At 40.5% G+C, this 10187-nt stretch overlaps 1 protein-coding gene and 1 pseudogene across 1 annotated transcript; one reads left to right on the plus strand and one right to left on the minus strand.

The window, feature by feature from the left end:
- Positions 1-2180: 2180 nt before the first annotated feature.
- Positions 2181-5208, minus strand: LOC142389013 (claudin-4-like; annotated as a pseudogene).
- Positions 5209-6472: 1264 nt separating this feature from the next.
- On the plus strand, positions 6473-10165 carry cxcr5 (chemokine (C-X-C motif) receptor 5). The gene is made up of 2 exons (XM_075472914.1): positions 6473-6553; positions 8961-10165. Exons 1-2 carry the CDS (start codon positions 6521-6523, stop codon positions 10008-10010), a joined length of 1083 nt encoding a protein of 360 aa, XP_075329029.1. The 5' UTR covers positions 6473-6520; the 3' UTR covers positions 10011-10165.
- Positions 10166-10187: the final 22 nt, after the last annotated feature.

Consider the following 10187-nt stretch of genomic DNA (forward strand, 5'->3'; position numbering starts at 1 on the left):
AACGTGTCCTAACAAAGTAATGCAGCCACACGGTGCGGTTCAGTGTCTGGAAATTAGTAAATCAATTAATTATTTTGCATCTAATCAGTCTAAGCTTGTTGGGGGGTGACAGTAAAAGGTTTGATGTGTTGGTCTCTCAGCAGCTTCTGTTTTGTTTGCTTATAATATCCGAGGAAGAGAGGAAACTGCCTGTCTGTTTTTGGACAAATACTTTCCTGTTTAAAACCCGGGAGTAATTCCCCCTTTATTCATGTAAACAAATCAATACAAATTAATTGTGACTTTGATTACTTGTGTGGAAAGTTTTCCTCTCAGCTGCGTTGTGTGGATGCAGTGAAGCCAACTTCCACTTTCACTTTACTTTGGTGTCTTTATCTTTATCTGAAGGGAGGCCCACTGTGACAGACATTTAAAACCCCTGATCTAAACCACGTGTTTCATAGAAATATGTACAAAAGCAACGCATAAAATGCTGGAACTGATAAATGTTGTGATTTCTTTTTGAATTATTCAGAATTTTATGTCAGCAACGCGTTTTAAATGGTTGGTAAAGCAACAGGTTAACTACTGTGGTGTATCCTCTGCTTTCAGCAACTCTCTATAAGCATTTGGGAACTTTAAGCATTTCTGCACTGGACTGTCAATTGTCAAACAAGTACTCCATGGTCTCTTAAGTTTGTTCTTTTTCACTCAAGTTCTTTCTTTTTAATACGATTGCCCTCAAGTTTTTCCTTTTACTGTTTGTTTGTAAGTTACTTTTAGTTAAACTGTTAAGTTGATATATCTGCCTTTAACTTAAGTTTCTGTTGTTGAACACTCAACCACATTATTAATTGTCATAAACTTAATGCAGCCGGGTGGCCACTTTAGCTCAGAGACCTTTTATGGTGCAATGCTGTTAGCGCATGTCATTTTGGGGGGAAAAAACCGTCATCCGGACATTAACAAGTTTCTTGAAAAACTGTGGGAAATACCCCTCATATAATCATTTCATACAAGCCAGATTTAGTTTGTTCCATCTTTTTTTGGGCATGGTTGAATCTTAACTTGCACTTCTGGGTAAAGTGGCAAACTGCTCACCGCTGTGTGCTTGGTTTTCACATGTGTTACAAACAAGTCTGTTTTTAAATGTAGCACCATCTGTGAGCGTGGCCGTTACAGCCAGTCAGCATCAGTTTTCCTTTGTGAACACAGATTTCTCGAGTTATTCTGAATCTTTAATGGCATTGTACCAAAGAAGCTGAATCCCAACTTCTGCACAAGTTTACACAGAAGCATTCTTAAAATGTTGTTTATCAAAGAGGGTGAAGGTCCTAAAGGTAGTGTGGGTAATGTCACAGGCTGTAATGTTTTATGACCTCTTTTAGCTTAATTTGTGACACTCATTTTGATAAACTTATGCAATGTCCCAACATTCCTGATCATCCAGTCTTGTATTGACCACAGGAGAGTTGGACTTTCTCCAACACTTCCCAGTGGGGTTAAGATCTGGACTCATATTCCCTGAACCACTCTTTCACAAATTGAGCATGATGAATCTCAATATTGTCAGCTTGGACTATGCCCACACCTACAGGAAAGAAAAAAAAATCTGCTGATAAAAGAAATCTGTTCATTCATTTTTTTTCAGGTTATCAGTCAACCCCAGATACAATTCTGCCCCTGCAGGTGAGGAATGATGGATGCAGCACGTCATCCATTGCTCTGGAACAGGGGAGGGGGTCCTGTAGAATATAAAAACATTTCCCCCTTAACTCTTGATTAGAAAACATCACAGGGTTAAAGAAAGGTGGTAGGAGACATTCTGAAGGACTTAGGAAAAGACGACCATGCTGGGTTGAGAATCTGACCACAAATAAACTGCGATGCGGCACTGAACAGCTGTTTGATGAATATTCTCCAAAAAGTGCTTTAGATGCTCTTTCAGATGCAGCCTTATCACATTGTTACCCAGACACTCTCACATATGCCTCATATTAGTATCATAAGATATGAAATTTTTCTTTATTATCAAGGTTTTTGGTTTAAAAAAAAAAAAGGAAAGAAAGAGGCACAAAGGTGAAAGATATAGTTCCAGGCTGCTCGCACTCACCCTCCTGTCCTCATATTCGTCCATATGAAACACATTTAGTTAGTCCGGCTGCTTCAGTGTTATCAAGCGTTGCATTTCTGAGACTGAATTATCTCTTTTCAGGGTGATAAGGATGATCCCATGTTCCGTCTGCTAAAAGAGATAATAAAGGAAGCTCATTTTCTTTTAAAATTCTACAGTCATTTCACTAAGTTAGGAATCCTCCAAAGCAAAACAGACTACTGGACTGGAACCCGGGTGAATCTGGCCTTATTAGACCACATGACCTTTTCCAGAGTCCAATTCTTATTCTTGCAGCAAATTGAAGCATAATTTTTTTTTTGCAATTAGCCTCACTGGTAAGTGGTTTTCATAAGGCTGTAAAGCCGATTATTCCCAGCGCCTTGACAAAAGGCTTTTACTTTCACCATTACACATTACTGTGAGGCCAAATTTGGATTTTCTTTGATTTCACCAAACATTTGAGTTATTTCCACTCACATTTAAGATTATCTTCTGACCACATTACATCCTCAAAGATGTCAATGTCAGTTTTATCTCTACAGCACATTTAAAAACTACGAGGGTGACTAAGTGCTTTAAAAAAAACAAAAAAAAAAACAAGATCAGTGAAATGTCTTTGGGAGGGCAGATGGCGCAGAGAAGTCCTCCACCCAGTTTGAGCAGGGCCCCAACCAATGAAGAACACTGCTCCCAGCTCTTTCTTTTTTTTTTGGTTGTAGACATCCTTTATGATGGAATGAGCTGTCCAACAAGCAGGGATGAGGCACAGAACACCGGCAATAATGAATATGACACAGCAGCCATGCCGATCTTGGCTTTGGCGCTCTCATCCTCCACGCAGTTTGTGCACTTGCCTCCTCCAATGCCAAGGAGAAGGGCGACGGTTCCGACCAGAATAGATATGATGATGAGGGCACGGCCTGCCTGGAGGTCCTGACTGAGGGCCAGCATGGAGACATAAACTTCGCACTGCATCTGACCTGTGCTCTGAACCACACAGGTCATCCAGATGCCTTCCCATAGGGTCTGAGCCGTGATGATGTTCGGGCCAACAAAGGCGGTCACCCTCCACTGCGGTAGGGCGCAGACAATGATGGTCCCAACCCAGCCTATAAAGCATAGGGGCAATGCCCAAAATCTGAAATCTAGCCGACACTAAGTCTCAAAAAGTTTCTTGCAGTCGTCCAATAAAATATACGTCCGAACGTTTCGTCTTTTAAAGTCTTACTTGAGAGATCCCCAAAAATGAATGTTAGTTTAAGGTTGGAGCAGGTCTTTTATACAGTTAATTCAGTAGGGGGTTGACACATGCTGACAGGTTTCTGTAACCCCCTGTGGGAGGGGAAAAGGGCTTATTATTATAAAACCTCACAGATCGATCAACAAACCTCAAAGAATTCATTAAAGGGTAGACATCAGCATTTATTTTGGATTACATGGAGAAAACGAAACATAATACTGTGGATGCATCTCCACTGAGTGGGTGTGCGCTCCCGCGTAAAGGGAAATAACTTCCTTGGTACTACACTGGGAGAACCGGGGGCCAATGGGCTGGATCCAACAACAACATCTGGATTTGGACAGGTGTCCGAGAGCAGGCACGTCACCAGACACTTTTTACCGGGGCACGTACCCCTGTAAACATGCGTTGAAAAGCTCAAAAGCTCAAAACTCATAAGTGTTTTTATTTGCTTAGATAGACTATAGCTCTGTTAAACCTTTTGAGGTTCATGCAAATTTGAATAAATGTTCTTATACCTCCAGTACAGGCTCATTTTCTGTATACAGAAGGCAGTGTTGGTGGTGTTCTGGCTGGGGCCCTGTGCCCCTGTACAGCTGTATGCCTAGCAACGTCCCTGCCTGAGTGCAGCGGAAGATAGCAAGACTCCGACAATCGGTCAGTCCCACAGATTTCAGATCAATCTAGATGCGTACCAGGACGCCGCCCCCGTCTTTTTAAGCGCTACTTACGGGAAAGGTGAATGGAAGGCGGCGTGGGCAGTCGGGTGTGTCGGCCAGTAGTGGAGGGTGACTTCCTGGCTTATTTCTCGTATCAAAGGTTTGCCGTTTAACTGGCCGATGAGTCAGAAGTGTTTTTAAATGAGCAGAAACCTGCAGACAGAGCAAACTAGAGGCTTCACCATCATTCCTCCAGGTTTTAATAAAACAGTCTCATTTGCTGTTGTTTGCTTATTGCAAACAATAATATGACCCTTCTGAAACAGAGCAACATGTTTTCTGTGACCACGGTTTGAACAAACTACCAGCAGAACTGAGATCAGCCCCAACTGTAAGCACTTTTAAATCCAAGTTAAAAACATTTCTCTTTCGGTGTGCTTATGGTTGAGTTCATATTTTTCTTTTCCCCCCTCTTCTTTGATTGCTTTTGACTGTGTTTTCATTTTTATTCCATTTTTTCTCTTTAAATTGCTTGTTTTTATGCTGCTTTATGCTGTCCTTTTAAATGCCTTGTCTTTATGTAAAGCACATTGAGTTGCCTGTGGTATGAAATGCGCTATATAAATAAAGATGCCTTGCCTTTAAGAGTGAAGAGCCTCTTCAAAGCCTCAGTGAGGGTTTAACAACTTTTTACCAGCTGAAAGATGTTCATCACTGCAGTGCTTTTCCAGCAGGAGGCTCCACCTATTTGTTTAGTTAAATCAAGGCAAAAACATGTTTTCATTATTTGACCAAATAGTGTAATTTGTCACTATATTGTGTAGTGCTTTTATTTTGGATTTTCCGATTAATTAACAGAGATTTAGGGCCATTTTAATGTGAGTGAGGAGGAGGTTATGATGCCAATATCCAGACAACATAGCACCTAAAACCATCCACACAACTGCTACTGTGTCGCTTGTTGCTTTGTTTTATTACACAGATGTGAGCTGGGGCCAGATGTTTGTTTGAGGCATTTTAAGGCTCACTGACTGTGGTAAGCGATCTTAGATCGGAGGCTAAAAGCATGTGGGAGTGCGTCTTGTAGGGTGGATTAACCTCTTTTCTTTAGCAATTGTTTGTGTCCCTGTTCTGACCACCATAGTTCATAACCTTAATGTACAGTAATACTGACATCTGATCTGCTGGTTGTTTCTGTTCACGTGGAAATTCATACCGTTGCTGCTGTGGGTTTTGGGGAGTATATATGATCAGAATGGTATGAGGAGTAGGAGTTGTTTCTCCGAATTTAATTTGCGGTCCAAATCCGGCTTCTGTCAACATCAAATAAAATTTGATGACTAATAAATGTAATTTCAGTTTCATGCATTGATTTGTGATCATTTTAATACAATTTTATCACGAGATAAAAACTCTTTTTACACAAAGTGGAAGTGTTTGTTCTGAGTGTGATTTTATTACTGTGACTTCTGCTAGGAAAGGTTAGGTAAACCGGAGAAAATGACTCATTCAAACACTGAAGGCTTCATACTCAAACATCTTGTTTCATTTTTATCACAGTTTGAGTTTGACCATCCTGCCGAATCAAATAAAATAGATAAATGCATATTCTCTTCATATATTAGTGTGATATGTATGAAATGTTTAAAACTCCCCTAAAACAATGCAACCTGTTCACTGACAAGATATTTTGTTGTCTTGTTTAGATACTAATGATGGTTTGATTTCATCCTGAAATGCCAAATTTAGGGCTTGAAGTTTCCACTTTACTCATGATATTTCGACCATGACTGAGTTTAATCTCCAGTAAAAGGGAAAACTCCTCTTATGTTTATTCATATATGACTTGTTTGGAGTTTTAGAACTTTTCCTGTCTTAGCGTTTTTAAACAGGCATCAAATTCAGAAAAAAAAAACATATTTAGAAGATATATGTCCGATAGTTTTAACATCTAATATGCCGTCTTTGTGCTCTTTTTCCATTCTGTTACAGCATTTCAGTGACATGCTATTCATTGCATTCTTTCTTAATTAATGTCCCAAATGTTCTGCAAACCCAGTTGTACTTACAACCACTTCAAGCCCGGCTCGTCATATATCCCCAACATGAAAAAAAAATAATTTTTACTTTCACCACAGATCGGAGGCGAATGCTGCAGTAGAAACGCAGACGACACTGGTTGACATTCATGATTACTCATAGCTGTATTACTGTTAGGTTGAATATCTGAGAAGCATTTTTAAGGGTGAGATTTTTGAAAGAAACGGCAAAATAAATCCAGCCAGATGAGAGTTATCGTTTCATTCTTGTCAAAAGCTGTAGGGTGCAGCTGCAGTGGACTTGCATTACTGCTCTTGCATGATATATACAGCTCTTTATACCAAGCCTGGTATAAAGCTTGGTCTGTTATTTGCAGAGAGGGCACCCCCACCAGTGAGGCAAATATAGAGAAGCACAAGAGGAAGTACAGGCACTCTTCACTGCAGCAGTGTGAGACCTTCACTCAAGTGGCCACCTTTTGCAAACATGGAGACAACACAGAACTATCCAGAAATTGAGGTAAGAATAATATAGAGAGTTTAAATTCGTGTACTTGTTATTTCAAACAATTTCCCATAGAGGCCTTTGTTTCATTTCTACTTACACCGAGACATTCTATTTAAAAAGTACTTTTAGGTTCTCAGATGCAGAATATTTCATGTTGAATTGGTCATTTCTGTAATTAGAAATAATTAGATATGATTGAAAGCAAACGGTCTAACTGTGATTTAGTCTGTTGTCAAATGTCCTTTAACCTTCCACCGGATACAATTTAATAAGTTCAGCATAAAAGTCTGGCAGTACACTTGAATATTTTCAAACCTTCACCTTTGTTAAGAAGATATTTTTTTTGTTTTGTTTTATTCTGTGATTAAGTCTAAACTGCTGAACTCTCAGAAGATGTAAAGGACAGAGTACATTTGGAATCACTGAACAGTGAAGATGCATCCTAACAGATGTGGGGTAGTCAAATTTAATCTGCTCTGCATCTTACCAAAGAGACGAGCAAAGGAAGAAATTCTTTGTAACACTTCCTATATTGAAGGAAAGTGTGGGTTTTTTTAACGACGTGCATGTAGAAGTGAGAACAGGCAGCACGCTGCAAAAGTCTTGTGCCACCCATTTTTTTTATATTTTGCTTTCAAGCAGCCAGACTTTCTGGTAATCTTTCAGTGGTCTTCATCAATAGTTCAGGTTGTCGGACAGACTTCAAAGTATTTTTTTTCTGCATCAGCCGCTTCCTTCACTATTCACCTTTGTATCCGACCATATTCACACAAATGTTTGTTAAGCGACTCTACACTGATCTATGAATCTTTAAAGCAAAATATGGACATCTAACTCAAAGGATGTGTCGACACATAACAGACAACTTAGAAAAGAACCAGTTTTAAATCATATCTTTGGGCTCTTTGCTACCAGCAGCCTGTCACAGAGACACATCATTTGTTCCCATTTCTTTAGTTTCCTCTATGAAAAACAGCAAAGATAACACAGTCTGACAGACAGAAAACAAGATTTCTGCAGCAACAAGGTGATTCCCAAAGAGCTGTTAGCTGAAAACTTGGCATATCTCAGCATGGTGTGCAGTGTGTCCTTAAAACATTTGAGGAAACTGGACAAGTGGAGGACAGAAGAAGAAGTGTCAGGCCTAAAGAACTATCTACAGCAGATGAACAGGATCTGAAAGTGATGTCCTTAAGAAAGAGGAAAACATCCAGCAAAGACCTGACACAGGAGCTGAGAGATGCATCTGGAGCTTCAGCTGATCCATCTGCTGTTGGCCCAAGCCTCATCAGAAATGGGCTCCATGGAAGGGTGGCTGTAAAGAAGCCGTTCTTAAGGAAGGGAAACAGGGAGAAAAGGCTGAGCTGTGCCAAAGGACACAAGAAGTGGGCTGAAAATCAGTGGCAGCAGGTCTGATGGAGGGATGAATCCTCCCCAGAGCCCGGAGCTCAACATTACTGAAGCAGTGTGGGATCATGTTGGCAGAGAACGGAACAAAAGGCAGCCCACATCCAAAGAAGAGCTTTGGGATGTCCTTCAAGAAGCCTGGAGAACTATTCCTGAAGACTCCTTAAAGAAAGGACAGAAAGCTGTCTGAGAGGGTTCAGGCTGTGCTGGAGGAAAAAGGAGCTCAGAGCAGATATTCACTTTAAAGCTGCTCAGAACTGTATAAACTTTGTTTTTACCTTTTTGCTTTATATCCACATGTTTTTATGTAAAATATGTAACGCAATCAGGGCTGCAGTGCTTATTCTTACTTCTACATGAACTTGTCATTAGAAAAATAACCCTCAATCTTCTTTAGTATAGGAAGTGTGACAGTTTTCTTCTTTTCAATTCTGATGTATTTATATTGTTATACATGTTTCAACTCATTTATATATATAAAAAAAGACCAGCTTAAATCGTTTTATAAACATTTTCTATCATGCAATCTGTTTTTCATAGTTAATTACTTCAACGTTATTCAAATGGGATAAATGACTGTTTTAACCACTGTTAGTACAGTCTAATTGAGTGAAAATTCAAGTTTAAAGTTGCTGATTTTAGATAAAAATTCCCTGAAGTCATTTTAAATTTGTATTTTTTTAGCCAACATTTCTCAAAAATGATTAGAAAATTTTAATATATGATTTTTTTTGCTTGCCAAAGTATGTTTTGCCAGCTTTGACCCAAACATACGACCAAAAAAAGCGTGTGAAGGGGAAGTGAGAACTATCTGGCCTATTCAGTGTTTCCACCTAATTTGACTCGGGGGGGGGGGGGGCGCAGCAGGAAGCAACAAACACCTTAATTACACAAGTGTTTTCTTTTTTTCTGCAATTGATGAGTCATATCCATCTTTATGAAAAATGATAATCTGGGAATTTTTCGGCTGAAATGTGTCATGTCTAACACAGACTGTTGTTCCATTTTTCAGATATTCCAGACGGGTGATTATAACTACACAGACTACAACGAAACAAATGACTGCGATGATGAAAGCAAGGTGATGGAGAACTTTAACACCATGTTCCTGCCTGCGTTTTACAGCGCGATCTTCCTCCTGGGCTTGACAGGGAACGGCCTGATGATAACGGTGCTCCTGAGGCGGCGCCGGCTGCGCATCACAGAGATCTACCTGCTGCACCTCGCCCTGGCTGACCTCCTGCTCCTCTTCACGTTGCCTTTCGATGTGGTTGAAGTTTTTGCAGGCTGGGTTTTCGGAGAGATGCTGTGCATTGTGAAGGGCTTGATTAAAAACCTGAACATCTTCAGTGGGAGTTTCCTCCTAGCTTGCATTGGATTTGATCGGTATTTGGCCATCGTCCACGCGATCCCCAGCATGCAGACTCGGCGTCCACGAACGGTGCACCTGACATGCTTTTCATTATGGCTCTTCTGTTTGCTTTTGTCACTACCCAACGTTGCGTTTCTTTCCGTGAGAGATCCAGCAAACACGTCTGCTTTCGAATGTTTTTATTTTCGTTTCGGTGAGCACGCACACGACTGGGTTATGGCCAACAGAATCTTACATCACGTGTGCTTCTTCTACAGTCTGGCGGTCATGTGCTACTGCTACACTGCACTCGTACTTACTTTGTCTCGGAGTCATAAAAGCCAAACAAAGAGGGGAGCCATTCGACTGGCTGCACTCGTCACACTGGTGTTTTGTTTCTGCTGGCTACCATATAACATCACCTCACTGGTTCAAACTCTCGTAGAGCTGGAACTTGTGAGTTACGACGCCTGTAAATCTTTCACCTACCTGTACCAGGCCTCCGCTGTGACAGAGACCCTGGGTGTTTCCCACTGTTGCCTGAACCCTTTCTTGTACGCCTTTGTCGGGGTGCAGTTTCGCAATGACCTGATATACTTACTTTGTCAACTGGGCTGCGGCCGTATTTGTCTGCCTTTTATCAGAGCTGGGAGTCACAGCCGAGTGTCTATTTCTGAAGGAACAACAAGCAACAGCAACTTTAACAATTAAAGTTTTCCGTTGACTGAAAACGCTGCGACTTTGCTCAGTGTTCTGTTAATATATCACAGATTGCTACTTTGACTGCATTAAACATGTACCCTGTCAACAAAAGTGCCATTATTCATGTTTCTTTGTAGATATTCTATATTCAATAAACATTACTTTATACAGAAAACGTGTCCTTAA

Source organism: Odontesthes bonariensis, chromosome 9 (assembly GCF_027942865.1).
Source record: "Odontesthes bonariensis isolate fOdoBon6 chromosome 9, fOdoBon6.hap1, whole genome shotgun sequence".
NCBI classification, from domain to species: Eukaryota; Metazoa; Chordata; class Actinopteri; order Atheriniformes; family Atherinopsidae; genus Odontesthes; species Odontesthes bonariensis.